Source organism: Manis pentadactyla, chromosome 4 (genome assembly GCF_030020395.1).
Source record: "Manis pentadactyla isolate mManPen7 chromosome 4, mManPen7.hap1, whole genome shotgun sequence".
NCBI lineage: Eukaryota > Metazoa > Chordata > Mammalia > Pholidota > Manidae > Manis > Manis pentadactyla.
The window spans coordinates 143,856,093-143,874,757 of NC_080022.1; the positions used below are offsets into that span (position 1 = coordinate 143,856,093).

The following is an 18,665-nucleotide window of genomic DNA, read 5'->3' on the forward strand; positions in this document are numbered from 1 at the left end:
CTCTCAGTAAACATTTGTTTAATTGAGTTTGGGTTGCATGCAATTCATTTATGTCCCAAAGGTACATTCTGGGTGTGGTCCATTTCTCAGGATCTCCCAGCTCTTACTCAACTCTCTGCTCCTGAGCCCCCTCGTTCGAGCCTTCCCTGGTCTATCAGGTTGGGCCACCTGTGCCTGGAGAAGTTCCTGGGTAGGCTGTCTTTGGAGACAGCTGCCCTCGTGTGCTACATCCTGTTTCCTGCACCACCCCACTGTTTCTTCCACACTCTGAACACTGCCTGTTGAAGTGCCCACTTCTTCCTCTCTCTCTCCAAACTCAGTACCTAGTGCCTATCTTGGAGGCCTGGTCTGTAAATGCCTGTGGCCTCTGCTGAGGAAGTCTAAAATCTCTCTTGCTGGGTAGAACAGCTCACTTGATACATTCAGGACATGGCAGACCCAGAGGCAGATTTCATTCTGAAGGGCTTCTGGAACGTGTTCATCTTGGCTGTTGGAATCCTTTAGGGAGCAAGTGCCACTGATGACTGTGCCCTGGTCCCTGGTACATGCATCGGGTAGCTCCACCTGAGACAGGGCTTTCTCAGACTAATTCTTGAGAAGTCTGTGTCCACCGTCGGGAGTACATTCTGCCAGTGCCACCTGGGACATAACAGGTAGTGCCTGCTTTGGATTGCGCCATCTAGTACCATCCAGAAGCGCCCTATGTCTGCTTCTGAGAGCCCCCTTGGGAAGACGTGGCCAGCAAGACTCAATGGCTTCCTCTGGACAGCACTGCCCTGGGCAGCACCCTCTTGGCACAGCCAGCAGAATCCAGTGCCCGCCTTGGGAAGAACCTGTTCTATACGTTCAGCATGCCCCTGGTGCCTGCCCTGGGCACGTCCAGCAGTCTCCGGCGCCCAGGGCAGACTGGACCTCCAGGCAGAGCCTCCGGACGCCGACAGAGGCGTCCCATCGCAGAGCCCAGCGCCCGCTTGGTCGGCGCTGGAGGCGCGTCCAGGCGCAGCCAGCAAGACAGGGCGTTTATCCCCGGAGCCTCCAGCAGGGAGCTCCCTTTCTGCTCGGCTCGCTCGGCTGCTGGGGGCGGCGCTGCGCTGCCCTGCGCCGCGCGGACTCCAGCCCGGAGCGGGCCGGGGCCGTTGGATGCCGCGTCTCTGTTTCTGCTGCCTGCCGGCCGGGCTCCGGCGGCCGGTGAGTGCGGGGCGGCGGTGGCGGCCTCTCGGTGACGAGCAGGACCCGGTGGGACAGCGGAGCGGGCTGGGACCGGGAAGGCGGGCGGGCGGCGGGGCCCGCCGGCTCCTCCTCCCCACCCCCGTCCCCTGGAAGCAGCGGCCCGGACCCCCGGCCCCGGTCCCTGGCTGCGCCGCCAAGCTGGGCGCCCGGGACTCGGGGCCGACCGGGAGGGGTGAGAAGGAGGGCCCCGGCCCATTTTGCCAGCTCCAGGGACGCGGGGAGGCAGGTCAGGATGGCCTTCAGTTTGGGGGGAATTTGGGGCTTGGGGGAGCCCAGGTGGCCCCGAGCTGCGGGGTGGAGGCTGCAGCCTCGGGTATAGGGGCTTCTCGGGGCCAGGCCCAGGCCCCCCGCGACAGACCGAGGCTCTGGGGAAGGCAACGGGGAAAGCGAGCACCTTTATCCCTCCCAGCGGCCTTCACCCTTTCATTGCCAGGCCCACAGCGGGCTCCTCTCGAAGGAGCAGCTGCTAGACAGCTGGCAAAACAATGGAAACCCCGCTTCCCCAGGCCCCCTCCCCTTAGGACAGAAGATGAGGGGCGGGTGAATGGTAGGCTTTGGGGATTAGGGCGTGCAGGCTGTCTCCTGTGTGGCTGGCTGCTCAACCTCACCTTTGCCTGCAAAGGGGTGGAGTGTGTGTGGGAAGGTCGGACAGACTACCCCAGGCCTCTGGGAGAGACTGCCCTGACGTCCCGCCCTGCTAACCTGTCATTCCAGTAGTCTCTCTAATGAGGAGAGGTGGTAAGGTTAGCTACCCCCACCCCATGTTGAGGGTGCTGCTCGGTACCCAGCCTGGTGGGGAGTGGGTCACATTCCTGGCTGAGATAAGGCCTTGGCAGACACACCACACACTGGGACTTTGTTGAGGGTGGGTGTGGGGGTGTCACCCCGTTGCAAGGCACATGTGTCTTGCTGATTAGTTGGAAAGGCTGCTGGCCAGAATGAGCTGAGGGAGGAGGGGGGAGGCAGCCAGTTTGTTTTTAGGCAGTACTCTTCTTGCCTGGTCACTTGGCCAGTGGGGCATGTGTTCAGCAATGTCCTCATGGTTTGTGTCTATGTAGGAAGGCCTGAGACCATGGTTTCTGGAAGGAGCTCTCCTGCCTAGGGCCTTCCTGCCCTCAGATGGCCCCCCAAATTCTGGAAGTGGATTCCCTCCCCCCCTCACCTTCCCAACAACTGGGGCTGGTTTGCGTGGGTTTGTCTGTCTTTTGGAGTGCCTGGCATGTCTGTGGCTGGAGGCCTTGTAAATCCCCCATGGAGAGTGAACTGTGTGAAGTGCATACCCACAGGAGAAATGCTGGATGGGAGGGAACATGGTCCTGGAGATTAAGAGCAAGGTCGCCTTAGCAAGAAGACATTGACTCTAGGGGTGCCAGCTTCCCTTCCATGCACTTCCCAGGTCTGGAGCCCTTTTCTCGTGCAGGTTGGTTTGCTGTTGGCAGTGGGCAGGACCTTGCCTAGTGTTCCCCACCCTTTTGGTTCAGGGGCTACTTTCTATTGGGGGATATTGAAAGTTGCTCTCCTGAGGTCTGTGGCTTCCTGACAGACCTTGCTGGCTCTTTGTCAATGGCTTGCCACCTCCTCAGCTTCCCCTCTGTACTTTTGTAATGAGGACTTTCCAGGAAACATCCTCCTGGTTGCTGGACATGACTGGTTATATATAGCTTCGGGTGGAGGTGTGCTTGCCCATTTAGAGTCGGGGACATTGGATTGGGGCCTCAATTTCCAGGAAGACAATGGGGGAAGCTATTGTGTTGTGTTAGGGGTTAGGGGAATGACAAGGGTCACTGGTGGGGGTGGAGGGTGAGGGTAGGATGGGTAGAATACCAGTGGTCACTTCCTTTGGGAGCTTTAACTTCAAACAGTTGATGACCTGGTGCCTGGCATCTTGGAATATCTAGTTTGTTTACTCCCTCTTGGCCTGGCTCAGGTGCCCGGGTGTGTGCCTGAGGGCTTCCTGTCATGCTCTGGGCTCTCCTCAAAAGCTCTCAAGTGGAGTGTACCCTTCCCGACTCCTTGACCTCAACTCCCAGGCAGTCTGGGCAACCAGCCTGCTGCCTGGAGCCCCTGTCACTGGTCCAGCTTGAGGCTGTTCTTTGAGGGGTGCATGTGCCTTTGGAAGTTGGGCCTGGAAACTCCAATGTCCCCCAAAAACAGGTACGTGAAGGTGGATTGGGTGGGGCAGAACTGGGGCTTGTGTGAAAGGGAGAATCCACCCTACTGGGGTGGAGCAGGGAGTTGTTGGAACTCAGGAAGCCTTGATCCGGACTTGGTGTGTCACAGGTCTCCAGGGTGGTGTGGCTGTTCTTGCTCCTTCCAACCTGAGGCCTGTCCCCAGACAGACCTCCCTCACTTGGCGTGGACACCCCAGACTGGAACCAGATCAGCCCTGTGAGCGGGGTCCTGGTGGCAGCCCTGGGCTCCAGGCCTTGTGCCAGGCCTATTCCTACGTGTGGTGGGTGAACATGAGGGGTCTGGCCTAATGTAATTTAAAGGTTTGGGGGAATGGGAGGGCACAGCCCACCCTGTGCTGTGGTTAACAGGTTCTCCCAGGGGTTGGAGCTTGATGGAGCTTTTAAGTTCTGCTGTGGGTCAGGCCCTGGGGAGCTTTAAGAATTGCTGACTGCACCATACCCCCCATCACCATTTTCTGGGTTAGCCTGAGTTAGAGTGTGGTGCAGTGGCAGGAGCTTGGATTGGGAGGGGTGAGAGTGGACCCAGAAAGCCTCCAGTCCTCCCCCACCTCAGTTTCCTGCTTTTTTTCTTGAGGTAGGAATTGTGTGGCTTGTAAATTATCCACATTCCCTTGACATTTTAAATAGCTTACAGTCAGGCAGCAGTTTAAATCGTGGACTGATGATTTTACAGGACCCAGGCCTCTTTTCTCTGCCAGGTACTTTATCGTGCTTTACAAGGGATTATTTTTATTATTTTCTGATAGTCAGAGAAGTTGGTTGATGGACTCAAGGTCACACAGCGAGTCAGAGGCAGAGCAGGATTAGAACCTGTAGTCTGAGCAGAATACCTCTCCTGCAAAGGCAGGGGCTTGGGGCCAAGTCTGAAATGTCAAGCCCATGAGATTTTATAGTTGAAACAGCTGAGGCCTAGAGAGGGGACAGGACCTGCTCAAGGTCACACAGAGGGTTGGGGGGGGCCCTCTGGGGGCGGTCAGTATTAGCTGAGCTTAGCGCGCAGCCGGCTGCCGCAGGCCCCGCGTGGGACCGCTGAGGTGCACTTGGAAGAGCAGCAGGGGACCTGTGCGGCTGCCGGCTCCTCTAGCGCTCTCCTTTCTCCCGGGGCCTGCGGGATTGCTGCGTTCCAGGGGAGACGGTATCGCAGCGCGAGGCGCCGCGGGGCTGCGGCTGCGCCGGGCCCACTGCCTGCAAGCGCTGAGGGCCGCCGTCCCCGCAGCGGCGGGCAGAGAGGGGAGCCGGGCGCCGGCGGGCGGCCGCCTGATGTCATGTGAGAAGCGTGCAGTCGGAGTGAGTGAGCACACCTGGAGCCAGATAAGCCCCGTGTGACCTGCAGTGAGTCACGGGGCGCTGCGGAGCTTAGCAGGACCTGCCGGAAGGAGGCTCGGCGGCAACGAGCGTCACCCCGCGCCGCCCGGCCTGCGGCGTCGGGCCGGGCCAGGTGCTGTGCGCGCCCCACCGGCCGCCCGAGCCATCCTCGGTGCGGCCCAGCGCCGGGGCAGAGGCCCCGGGGCTGTAGGAAACGGCCGCTCAGGGAGGTCACAGGCCAAGGGAGAGAGGCCGTCTCTCTTGGAAAAGTATTTCCTTTGTATTTATTTATGAGTGTGGCCTTGAGGCGGGGGTTGGGGGGGTGGTGGGGGTGAGGCTGACCGCTGACCCCTTTTAACTATCCACCCACAGCAGCCAAGTCCAGCGCCCTTGTCTTGGGATTCTAACGTTATAGTTTCCATTTCCTAGGGTTTTAACTTTGCCAGCTGCAGGGTGACCCATTTAAATCTGTCCCCGCTTAAAGCCACAAGACACCCGTGAGATCTGTTTTAACCAAGTCCCCACGTCACTGAAACTTTTTCAAGGCATGAGATGCAAACCCCATATGCAGCTTTAACACTAAGTGGATTGTTCACTACTTTGTCAAGCCTTTTCACTTTTTCTTTCTTTTTAATCTTTAAAATCACAAAAGTAGCATATGCCGGAAAAAGGTTTAATCCGTAGGAAGTCTGCTAGGTAGAAAGCTAAAGTGTTATCCTCTTTGTCCCTACTCCATGGAGAAAGCCACTGAAAATTTTGTGATGGATCTTGCCAGACTGCTTTTTAAAAGCTTATTATATAATATATATGTATAATATATATGTAATATATGTATTTATAGTTTAATACGTCACATAAATATAATTTTATATAAATGTAAAAAAAATGTTTTCTGTAGGAAATAAAAAACATGCAGAAAAATTACACATGATCCCACTATCTAAAACCTTTGGTCTTAAACACACACACACACACCAGATGAATATTCTCACTGTAAAAAATTAATATAGATAAAACCCAAGTCTGCTTTGACTCTTCTAAAATCCCTGTGTCTGCCCCATAGCATACATTTTTCTATGCATATGCACATATTGTACATAATGTGCATATGTATGTATACATATACACCAACACATATACATGGTTTTTAGAATTCTCAGAAAAACGATATACTATCTGGTAGCTTGCTTTTTTCACTTAACAGTATAGTATAGAATCTTTCCAGTTCAGTATATACAGATCTACCTCATTCTTTTTAATAACTGCCCAATTCTATAATTTAGCTATTCCCCTAGTGATGGACATTTATATTGACAGAATTTTACTAAGACAAATAATGCTGCAAAGATTAGCCATATTTATTGTGATATACCTATTCATGTCCTACACGTGGAATTGCCCCAAGAATATGTACTTGTGAAGATTTTCATAGATGCCACACATGCCCTCCTTATACCAAATTATACTCCCACCAAACGATGAGATGGTGAAATGCCCTGCTTCCCATTCTCTAACTGATGTTACTTATCTTGGTAGTTTTTGATGTTCATTTCTCCTAAATGAACATCAGTGTATCTCTGTTGTATTTCATATTCCTGTGAATATTACTGAGGCCGAATACCTGTTCATGTTTATTGGCCGTTTGTATTTCTGCATCTATGAATTGCCTTTCTTTGTCCTTGGCAGCAGCTGTATAGGGTCTCTGGATTCTAGCCAGTGTGATTCAGCCTGGCCATGTGCTTACTGGATTGCCTTCACTTCTGAGGGCTTTACTTTCCATGTACAAAGGTCCAGTCCAGCATTAAGATTTTAAATCTAGACTTATATTAGTCACACGTGCTGATAGTAAATTGTGTATTTTATTATTCTCTCTACTCCCATTTAGATGGCAAGAATGTGTCCTGCTACTTATTGGGTACCACTCTTGAGGGCTTACTCTGGACTAGGTGTTATTGGAAGAGCTGATATACATATTTCATTTAATTCTCATCCTTATGTAGTAGGTACTATTATTATTTCTATTTTACAAATGGAAAAACAGAGGCACAGAGACCTTAAGTGACTTGCCCAAGATTGCACAGCTGTTAACTCAGATTTGTCCACAGGCCTGTGAGCCTGTGACCTGTAATCTGAAGCCTAAGCGCTTTTGTCAGTTTTATGTATCTTTATATCCCTTGCATTTAGTAGATATGTATTTTTCTCAACATTTATTGTATCACAAAGCTCTGCAAACATTTAGAAAAGTTAGAATTTTACAGTGAACATCCCCTGCCTCCTAGATTTTACAATTAACATTTTAGTACCCTTGCTTTATCAGATACTTGTCCCTTCATCTATCCACTAAGCTGTACTATATTTTTGATGCGTCTAAATTGCAGACATCAGTATATTTTGCCCCAAATACTTTAGCATACATATCATTAACTAGAGTTCAGTATTTGTTCGCAGTTATTTTTTTCTTGTATTTCACACATGAAATGCACAAATCCTAGGTGCATTATTTGATGACTGTTGACAAACTGTATATCTGTCAACAAATGTATATACCCAAAACCCTATTAAGATATGTGAACAGAAAGTTCCTTCATGCCCTTTCTCAGGCAATCCCCACCTCCCAGAGGTAACCACTATTGTAATTTTTTTTCACCTTTGGTTAGTTTTGCCTGTACAGATCTTTTTCAATTTATGATGGGGTTATATCCTGATAAACCCACTGTAAATTGAAAGCATCTTAAGTCAAAATGCATTTAATACACCTGACCTACCAAACATCATAGCTTAACCTAGCCTACCTTCAGGGTCCTCAGAACACTCCCTGTACCCTACTGATGGGCAAAATCATCTAACACAAAGCCTATTTTATAATAAAGTGTTGAATATTTTGTGGAATTTATTGAATACTGTACTGAAAGTGAAAAACAGTGGCTGTATGGGTGTGGAATGATTGTTAAATGGGTCGGTTGTTGACCTTCATGATTGTATGAATGGGAGCTGCTGCTCCCGCCATTGCTCAGCATCACAAGAGAGTGTCATAGGCATGTTGCTGGACTGGAAACAGATCACAATGCATACATAGAAATACAGTTTCTACTGAGTGTGTATCTCTCACACCATCATAAAGTTGAAAAATCGTAAGTTAAAAAACCATCACAAGTTGGGGACCATCTTACTAGAACTTCACATAAATAGTAACATACCAATAGGTAGCCTTGTCAAAACCTTCTTTTACTGTTGCTTGGCATGATGTTTTTGAGATTCATCCCTGTTGTGCCTACCAGTAGTTCCTTCCTTTTTATTGCTGAGTAGCACCCCATTGTAGGAATATGTACATTATTTCTCCTGTTGATGAACTGATAGAGGCATATTTAAGTTGAATGGTTCTTGGCTTTATGTCTTAACATGATAAAGCAGCCAAGTGGACCTAGTCCATTGCACTTTGCTTTGATTTGGGGGATGGTAAGGTCACAATGATTTAGGTACATATCCTAATTAACATACACACCTTTCCTCCACTTCAAATTTGGCAAGGCCTCCTGGAGTAGGTGAGGAGAGAAAGGCAGAGAAGGAGGTCAGGAAAACTGTAGGCTTACCTTCACTGGAGAGGGTAAGAGGCCAAGGGGAGGCTGGGAGACCCTGCAGCCTGGAGTGGAGAGTGGAGAGTTGGTGATGTCATTGCTGCTGGAGACTTTAGACTTGAAGACAGGAGATGCTGGGAAGTCCAAGGTCTATAAGGAGGTAACAACAGCCAGGTCTCTGGCAAATTGGGCACCTTGGAGCAGCTGGACCTTCAGCTGCACTGCAGGTCTGACCCTGGGAGTGGGGGAGGCTGAGGTAGCTCCAGACATGTGGTGCAGGGAAGAACCACGGGCTGCAGCTGGCCTGACCATTGTGGGGATGACAGTAGGGAGGGGGTACTTTGTGAGCTCTGTGGATAACAGTGGCAGGACAGGGCTGATGTGGAAAGAGAGCTGAAATGGACTCAGTCTCCCAAGGCCCTGGGGTGGGAATGAGAGGGGTGACTTTGGCAGAAAGTTAACAACTAACCTGTGTCCACAGGAACTTAGATATTTGACATTTTAGAGCTAGAAGAGACCTAGATTGTCCAGTCCAACCTTGAGCAGTGACAGACTCAAGGTCCCCCAGCGATCTGTTGGCAGATCCAGGCCCAGATGGCAGGTTTCCAGCCAGTGCTGTCCCCTGGGCTGCTCCTGGAGCTGCAGTTCCTGCCTGTCACAATGACAGTGAGGGCCAAGCTTTTGTCAAGATAGGGACTTATAGAAATTACTTCTCAGAGGCCTTCCCAACCCAGAAATTCTAGAATTCTGCGGCCTGTTTCTGTTGATACTGCTCAGATTTCTAGCTCCCTGCAAAGAGCCAGGATTGGGTAAGGATTGCAGAGTGAAAATTGGAGACCAAAAAAGGTGTCTGAAGAGAGGATGCCTGCATCCGGCACTCCCTACCCCAAATGAGTCCTGGTTCAGCTGTCCACAGCTGCCCCTGGCTTTGCGCCTTATGGGCCCTAGATTTCCTGTCTTCCTACTCTTAGGTACTGTGCATGGAGCATTCAGAACCAAAAAGTTCAGAGGGAGCTTTGTTTTGCCAGCTAAAAACTGAGGTCAGAGCGGGAGAAGGGGTCCTTGCTAGGTTCACGGGGAACTAGTAACTGGGTCAGATTTCCCACTCTGAATTTGCTCTACAACTAAAGATTTAATAAGAACTGCACTGCCCTATAGGGTAGCCACCAACCACACAGGGCATTTGAATACTTGAAATGTGGTTAGTCTGAACTGAGATGTATTCTGAGTGTAACACACACACTGGATGTCAAAGACTTAATATGAAGGAGAGAAGGTAAAATATCTCAATATTTTTTATATAGAGTACATGTTGAGATGACAGTATTTTGGATACTTCTACATTAGACAAATTATATCATTAAAGTTCATTTCACCTGTTTTTACCTTTTTTAATGTGGTTGCTGGGAATTTTAAAATTACATATATGACTTGAATTACATTTGTTGTGGTTGGTGCTACTCTAGAAAGGATATGCTGATCTGTGAAGAACCATATGTGTCAGGGTGCTTGGTAAGGGTAAAGCAATTAGCCAGTACCCCGGGGTCTTTGGGAGTTCCTGGCTTTGTTGCCTTCCTAGACATTGCACCTGGGTTGGAGGTCTCTCTTGGTAGAATGGGGAGCCTAGAGACCCTGCTTGGTGGGGGGGGGGGTGAGGTGCACAGAGAGGAGAGGCCTCTCGAAGACCTTGCACGAGGTCAATGCTAGAAGGAGTAAGCTTGTACATCTGTGTCTGGAACTCTGAGGGGAAGTCTTCATAGAGAGAGAAAATATATTTAATTTCTAATTAGGTGATATGGCCTACTTCTACTTCTTGTTCCCTGCTGGTTAGAATAAGAAAGGCTCTGTCAACTCCACCCCCACCAGGTTTTTTCTCAGTTCTGCCCCCAGTCAGGTCTGCTCAGAGGTGGGAGTGGGCTGGCACCATCGGCACACATGCCCAGGAACTGAGATTTTTCTCTCAGGCTGCCACAACTCTCCTCCTAGTCCCAGGCTATATTTAGGTGCTGGTCTGAGGAAAAGGATATGAGTTTTTCAGGATCCTGTTTATCCAGCAGACCCCACCCCCACCTCACAGCTGTCTGTCCTCTGTTCAGGCTGGACCTTCCCCGTCCCTCCCTGTTCTCTTTAGACGCCAAGGCCCTAGAAAGAAAACAATATTTGCCATTGAATTTTGGCATTGCCACTTTTTCATTGTGAGACAACTAACATAATTTTCTGAGCCCTGTTTCCTCAATTTAAAGTAGAGATAATGATAGCTACCTTAGGTTCAAATGAGACAGTGTGTGTAAAGTGCCTGGCATGTGCCTGGCAAGTGGTAAACACAAAGTGTTGGTCCTTTGAGGTTTTCTGTCAGGCAGAGGCTGGGTTGCTGCTGTAGGGATAACAGGTTTAGGGAAGAACCCAGAGCATGTGATGTCTGTTGCATTAATGGGTATTGGCCCTGGGAAGGTGATGGTACACAGAATCCCTTAACTTATGTGTGTTTGAATCTTAAGTCAGCCCCAGGCTGGCTTGATGGCATCCTCTGGCCAAGAGGTCCAATCTCCAGGATGCCACCTCCAAGCTCCCCCTATCAGGGATTAAAGGAAACGACAGACTCTGAAGTCTGGGCTTTTACAGCTTTATTGAAACCTCAAGTTTCCTTAGTTGTAAAATGGGGGTGGTAATAGACCTACCCACAGCAGGTGCTGAGGATTAAGGCGAGTGGAGCAGCACCAGGTAAAGCGGAGCACCTGGTACATGGTGTGCTAGGCCTCAGAGCCGGTGGCTGTGCTGCTCAGTTGGCCTTGTCTGTACTGGAGACAGGAAGAGGTTCTGCTCAAATAACTCTCTCTCTCACTGTTTCTGTTTGCAGCAGCAAGGTGGGGTACCAAGGCCCTGTGCTAAGCAACCATAATCCTCTGGGGGTGCCACCCCTAAAAAGAGCACCCCCACCATGTTTAACCTAATGAAGAAAGACAAAGACAAAGATGGTGGGCGAAAGGAGAAAAAAGAGAAAAAGGAGAAGAAGGAGAGGATGTCAGCGGCGGAGCTGCGGAGCCTGGAGGAGATGGGCCTGCGCCGAGGCTTCTTCAACCTGAACCGCTCCTCCAAACGTGAATCCAAGACTCGCCTGGAAATCTCCAACCCCATCCCCATCAAGGTGGCCAGCGGCTCCGACCTGCACCTGACTGACATTGACTCCGACAGCAACAGGGGCAGTGTCATCCTGGACTCGGGCCACCTGAGCACAGCCAGCTCCAGCGATGACCTCAAGGGTGAGGAAGGCAGCTTCCGGGGCTCTGTGCTGCAGCGGGCGGCCAAGTTCGGCTCCCTGGCCAAGCAGAACTCACAGATGATTGTCAAACGCTTCTCCTTCTCCCAGCGCAGCCGTGATGAGAGCGCCTCAGAAACCTCCACGCCCTCAGAGCACTCCGCTGCCCCGTCCCCCCAGGTGGAGGTGAGGACGCTGGAGGGACAGCTGATACAGCATCCTGGCCCAGGCATCCCGCGACCAGGGCCCCTGGGCCGAGTCCCTGAGCTGGTGACCAAAAGGTTCCCGGCTGACCTGCGCTTGCCCCCTGTGGCACCCCCGCCCACCCCTGCCCTCCGGGAGCTGGAGCTGCAACGGCGGCCCACTGGAGACTTCGGCTTCTCCCTGCGGCGCACGACCATGCTGGATCAGGGCCCTGAGGGCCAGGGCTACCGGAGGGTGGTTCACTTCGCTGAACCCGGCGCGGGCACCAAGGACCTGGCCCTGGGGCTAGTGCCGGGCGATCGTCTGGTGGAGATTAATGGGCACAACGTGGAGAGCAAGTCCAGGGATGAGATTGTGGAGATGATCCGGCAGTCCGGGGACAGCGTGCGGCTCAAGGTGCAGCCCATCCCAGAGCTCAGTGAGCTGAGCCGGAGCTGGCTGCGGAGTGGTGAGGGACCCCGCAGGGAGCCAGCTGATGTGAGTATATCCCCGGCAGCTGGGGGTGAGCAGGGACAGGGAATGCCGGCTTCTCCTGCAAGTTGTACTTGGGTGGATAACTGGGTATCTGAGAGCTGCAGTCAGAGCCTAGTGACTGTGTCAGTGGAGAAGCCATCCTGGGTTCAGGGAAGCCTGCCTGGGAGGGGGTGATACATGGTGATACAAGCTTCATTTAGGGGTTTGGGCACCACGTTTTCTGAGCCCTAAATCAGGGCACGAAGGCTAACACATCCAATTCCAGATGTGAGAAACAGTCTGGACTACTTGTCCAGCCTGGTGTCTGGAGTAAAATAAAGGATTTCCATGCTATGTAGATGTTAGAGGTAAAAAAGAGACAAATTATTTCAAATCAGGGCTATGTTGTGGGGATGTGCAGCAGCTTTGGAAGCTCCTGGGTAGATGACCACAGGCCTCCTCTTGCCTCTGAGTGAGTAAGGAGTTGAATACCGGGTCAGGTTGCAGAGATAAGCAGGGGCCACCTCATGGAGGACCTTGTAAATCATAATAGGAGTTTAGGTTCTATCCCAGTGAAATGGGACCACTGTAAGGTTTAAAGCAGGGTAGTGACTGACTGGATCTGATTTATAGAGATCACTGGGCTTCAAGAGTCTTTATTATCTCTCCTGGAAGAAGAACAAGTCCTGGGAAAGCCACGGGGATCAAGCCTGCAGAGATAGTATGGCCTGACTGTCCCTGAGACCCCACTGTGGAAGGGGGTGACACAGGAGCAGAAGAGATTTAGATTAGATATATGAGCAGGTCTCTAGGGGGATGATGATCTCTAACCCCAGGGGTCTCTTGATAGGGTGGCCACATATCAGTTTGGAATGTTCTACCTGGAGATAGCACAGACGGACATTTGGCCCCTGGCCATCTTGCTCCCCCAGCTGTGAGTTTTTTACAACTGTCCAGATCTGGTACCTGCAGCTTGACTAGTGCACAGCCTAGTGAGGATCTTTCAGCAATTAATAACCTGCCAGATGCATCGAAGTCAGAAGTGGGAGGAAGTGCTAAGAAGCAGACAGAATGCCGGTCCTAGCTTTCTCCCCGGGGAGGGGAAGTGGATGCTCAGATGGCTGCTCAGCCTAGCCGCCTATCAGGCATGGAGGGCCTGGGAGCAGTAGGGGTCAAAGTCTGGCAGGAAGCAGTGGAGTTGGGTTCCAGACCTTCCTTTACCCTGGTGCTGGTAGGGGTCAGGCAGCTTTGCTAGTCAGGAAGGGGCAGTGAGTGGGAGGGAGCCTGTTGTGGAATCCAGGAAAGGAACTGGTCTCATTTATTCAAGAAACACATTGAGCACCTATATGTGTTAGCCAGCGGGCTAGACTGAGCTCAGGGAACCACAACTTAGAGGAGTGGTCTTTGTCTCAGAACCAAAGTCTGTACCATGTTGCTATGTCTGTCTGCTTTCTCCCAGGCTGACGCTGCTTTTAACAGATGGAATTTTCTTCTTAAAGAATGAATCCCCAGGGGGATTGTTGCCAGCTCCCTGCTGAACCACAGCACATGCCTCTCTGGGGCCTCGGGCCTGGCATCCCAGATGCTGCTTAGTTTTCTCTTTATAGCTTAGGGATCATCCTGGCATCTTATATTTCTCAGCCGCTCTACCTTCCCAAATAGCTGCCCCAGCCCTGGGGAAGTGGATGCTTTAGGTTTGGAGGCCTGGTGGAGTCCATGTTACAGCTGGAGTCCCTGAGATGCTGGCTTGCTCTAGCCCCCATGGGGCCAGTCCAGCTGGGGCCCAGAGGACTTCCTTCTCAGGCTGATGCCTGGGGGATCAGCAGGGGACAGTAGAAAGCCACACCCTCGGGAGTCTTCTAGAGCCATCTGATAGAACAATGAGAAGCGTAGGGCTGAGAGAAGCCCTGTATCTTTTCCCACCTGGGTAGGCAGGTGGTGGGGCTCATACCACAGCAGAGAGGGGCAGAGGGGGCCCAGCATTAGTTTCCTGGGACAGACACTGGAGCTGGCATGGGAGGGCTATAGCCTCCTCTGAGGCTCTCATCCTTCTGCTCCTCCTCTCCCCCCACTCCTCCTGCTCCTCCTCTTGGCAGCAGTTCTAATCCAGTTCCATGCCAAGAAGAGTCTTCCCTCCTCCAGGCTCCTGGGCGGGGGCCCTGACAACTCTAGCCCCACAGGGACAGCTCCTGGTGGCCACCCTGCCCATCAGGCCATCCGTCAACTGTGTCCACACGTTGCCTGTCCCCAGGGAGCTCCAAGTGAGCTGGCTAGCCATCTGTTTTCTCTCTGCACACAGATGGGGGCCAGGCCCTGTGGCTCCTCTCCATGGCCTGTTCAGAAGGCCCCAGGGAGGGACGGCCCCTTGGGGTTCCTTCTCACGTGGTGTGTGTCCAGAATGCTTGGCTCACACCTGCTTCACATGTCCCTGTGCCATTAGACAAGATTCCACTGGGAGTAGGAGTAAGACACGGTAGGACAGATGTGGGGCCTGATAGAAATCACTCGCAACCTGAGAGAAGCAGCTCTCCTTCCGCTCTCTGTTCTTGCACTTGCGCATCTGTTACACAGCATTTGTTGGGCACTTACTGTGTGCTAGACCCCAGGATCCAGCAGTGAGTGGCACATAAGCCCAGCCCCAGTGACCTCCTAGTCTAGTGGAAGGATAATCAGGTAGCAGACAGTGACAGTGACAGTCGAGAAGCTCAATGACGGGCATGTACTGGATCCTGGAGAGCACAGAAGTGGGGCAGGTCTGGGAGAGCTGACATGTGGATAGGAGATGAGTGTAGGGGAGGCAGAAAGAAGGGGTGACTGTAATAGACACATGCCAAGACCTAGAGATTGGAGAGAGAATGACACATTTGGGAAATGACTAGGGGACAGTGTGTGGGGAATGAGTATTGAGAAGCAGCAGGAGAGACAAGCTGGGGACAGGTCACAAAGGGCCCTGTGAGCCATGCTAGGGATGTGAACTTTAACCTGAGGACAATGAAGTGGTTTAATCAGGGAGTGACAGAAACATATTTTATAAAATCTCCTAGGCTGCTTGTGGGGAATGCTCTCAGATGGTAGCAAGGTAGCTATCCTAGTGAAATGAATGGAGGCCCGACCTTGGGCAGAAGCAGTGGATGTGCACGCAAGTATCGAATATGAGCAGCTGAGGTGGGCTTTATACTCTTGGTGGCCAACTGGTGAGGAGGGTGGGAGAGAAGAGGGGATGATCAAGTGTGACTGCCAGGTTTGGAGGAACATGCTAAGTTCTTTCCTTTGCTCTTCAAGGCAAGTGTTTGGGGACATTTGTTTTTGGACCAATTATTCTTAAATTTTCTAAAGGCAAAGAATTCCCTGAGTCTGGTTATGTGGGGATGTTGGTAAAGATGAGGATCTTAAAACCCCAGTTGGGTCAAAGTTCTCCAGTTCCATGAGTCTGGGTGGGAACGCCAATGCCCACTGGAAAGGGATAGAGGCCAGGTGGGAACTCGGGCCTGGGAGAAGAGGAGAGCCAGTCCCTTCTGTTTGTGTCTTCAGTGGGCCTCAGTGTATCGTAGGGGCCCAGTGGATTGTCTGGGAATGTAGGGTGTTTCTGCTGAGCTCAGAAAAGCCTACATGGCTAAATCCTGGCCAGTGTGGTTGTCCTCCTGCCACCAAGAGCCAGAGGAACTGGCCGGCCTAGGAACTCTACCCAGAAAACACTGCTTCCCTGAGGTTTGAGGATGGAGTGGGAGGGGAGCAGTGGGGATTTCAAGGAAGGCCTACCACCCACTCCCAGGCAAGTTCTAGGTTCCTGAGCCCTGTGGAGCTGTCAGGGATTTGCTGGCGATCTGTGCAGTTTCTTCTCCTGTTGGGTCTTGGGGTTTGTACTCAAAGACTGTGGGGCTGTGAGGTTCCTTAAGAGGTCATCATGTCCATCTGAAGTACCACCACACTCAGGAGAGTCTGGGAGGGGTCATGATGTAATGGAAAGAGCGTGGACTTTGGAGCCCAAAAGACCTGTGTTTGAGTTTTACTAAAGTTGCCAAACTTTTCTGAGCCTCAGTTTACTAATTTCCTTAAACATTTAGTGAAGTCCACTTAAGGATCAGGCACAGTCCAGTGAGAACTGGAGGATTAAGTAAATAAAATATAATCCTTCCTTAGGGAAGCATAGATCTAAAAGAAAGGCAGCCAAGCACTGTAACTACCTCACAGGAGTCTGTACAGGTGTACAGCGGGGCAGGAAGGAGGAAGGGGCCAGTTCCACTCTCGGAGAAGGGGTGGCCATTAGGAGAGCCCTCTTAGAGGAAGTGACCTTTGATCTTCACAAATGGGCCTTATTCTGCCTTCCCAGAATTTGAGAAGATTACATCAGAGAAGGTTGCACACCTAACTTACTCCATTTTCTCTGAGGAGAATAAGATTGGATCCAAAGGGAGACTTGTTTTTTTATTTGGTGTACTTTATGGGTCTTTAGTTGAGATAAACATGTTTATGTATTAGGTGAAATCACTTATGTAAACTTTGGCAGGTGGTGATTGCTTAGGAAGATCCGTCTTACTCTGCTCAGTCTCTAAGGCAATCCAGGGAAGGAAATTTTGCAGCCTCGTTAATGAATCCATCCCATGCTTGTTCTTGGTAAGGTTTTCCTTCCAGTGGGGACTCCTTGTTTTTGTCCAAACTCTTTTTCTCTTGCTCTGTCCTTAAAGACCGCTGAAGGGAGAGATGGGATGCTGGGTGCTCCCTAGCTTTTTCCAGTTTCACAGAGCCCAGCATGTCAGTCCTACCCATGTGGGTGTCAGTGGCCTTGCAGGAGGCTGGCCAGGCAGGGTTGCCTGCATCTGGGGGGAGGGCAGAGGCCCCCTCTGCTGCAGTGGAAGCCCTAGACCCCTGGGCCGGGACTGTATGGGCCTCATCAGCCTTGTCTCCAGGACCCCTGGGTGCTGTCAGGATTCCAAGGAGAGACTGGAAATCATACTGCTTGCAGGCTTGCCAGGCCAGCTGAGCAATGGGCTTTCCCAGGGGCTCAGGCAGTGGTGGACAGCTGGGTGCTGTCCAGGCTCAGGGTTCTAGAATGCTTCTGTTCCTAATACCACTCCTAGTGATCCTTGAAGGGTTTTTGTTGTTGTTGTTATTTTTGGGGTTTCGTTTTTTAGACAGGAAATTTTTACTTCATTTTGGGCCAAAGCTTCAGGCACTTCTGGCATCAGAGAGTCTCACCATGTAAGAGCCATGGCTGGGGGGCTCAGAGGAGAATCCAAACTGAGTTGTTTTGGTAATGAGGGACCAGAGGGTAGGTGTCAAGGGCATGGGACCTGGTAGGTAAAAGGTCTTTGGGAGCAGTTTGGGGGCTTACCTATCCTGGATCAGAGGGGCACTTGGGACCAGCAGCATGGAGTGGGGGACTAGGTCATTTCTGTTCTGGTAGCTCTCCCTTCCCTGTCCTCAGAGGAACCATTCTTCCCTCTTCCCCATGCAGTGCTGGTGACCTGCAGCCCCAGAGTGCCCTGGCCACCCAGCCTGTGGGTGGTGGGCACAGTGCCCAGGCCTCATTGAACTGGGTGTGGGTACATGTCATGGTCATTGGCTGGTTTTACAGGCGCAGCTTGGCGCCCTGGTGCATGGGCAGGGCCTTGACCGAGGTAGCCTGCCCTGGCCCACCCTGATACCCCTAGCCACCCTGCGCTTTGCTCCCTTCTAATCTCTCTTATTTACATTGAAATGGTTCTGGAAAATACCAAATATGCAAACACCCAGACTTGGGGTGGGTGAGGAGTGGGGTAAAGGGTGGGTGGGTGTGTGTGGCGGGTGGGAACACAAGTATTTTAAAAATGCTGCAAATCTCTACAGCGTTTCCCAGAAACCACAAGCATGCGTTCCTCCTGCCAGCAGGGCTCCCGCCACCCCACTACACTAAGCTGCTGGATTCTCCTCGCAGTAGCCCAGGGTGGAGAGCAGCGTCTCTGTGGGTGGGGGCCGGTGACCCAGTTGCAGAGGGGGCTCCCTTGCTGCCTGGCGCCTCCATTGTCGGTCCTGGGCAGTGGGTACGGCTGTGCCCCAGGCATCTAGTGGCACTCTGGGTGCTCACCATGCCAGGCAGGCTCTGTGAAGGAGCAGAGTCTTCATGGCCCCCACCTCCTGCTGTGCAGTTTGAAGGGGGCCCCAGGCAGCCCTAGAGCTCTGCATGTATTTGGCAGGGGCTTCTGTTCTGTTAAGTACAGGGGACAGTGTCAGCAAAGTATTTTTTCAGTTGTTGGCTCTAATTTGGCTGGGAAACTATTTCCTTAGACCTGGGTCACCACTCTGGCCCCTCCATCTCCCACCGTATGTTCCTTAGAATCAGAGCATAGCACCCTGCCCTGGCACGGCCCAGGCCAGCCAGGTAGGGAAGAAGGTAGGGTGTTTGTGCAGTATTCTGTATGGCATTTCCTATGTGGTACTTAATTGATCTGGTAAAGATTCAACTGAGCAGAA

The 18,665-nt window shown here is 51.6% G+C and overlaps 1 protein-coding gene across 4 annotated transcripts in view; it reads left to right on the forward strand.

Annotated features, from left to right (window-relative positions):
• Positions 1–1,034: 1,034 nt before the first annotated feature.
• The window catches only part of MYO18A (myosin XVIIIA), a 91,389-nt gene continuing 73,758 nt past the window's right edge, over positions 1,035–18,665 (forward strand). For 2 of the 4 annotated variants that reach the window (XM_057501100.1, XM_057501093.1), the window contains exons 1-2: positions 1,035–1,188; positions 11,160–12,239. In XM_057501100.1, coding sequence (XP_057357083.1) covers positions 11,241–12,239 — 999 coding nt within the window. In that variant the 5' untranslated portion in view covers positions 1,035–1,188; positions 11,160–11,240. The remainder of the gene's footprint in view (positions 1,189–11,159; positions 12,240–18,665) is intronic. The other 2 variants (XM_057501101.1, XM_057501102.1) reach the window with 1 other exon arrangement.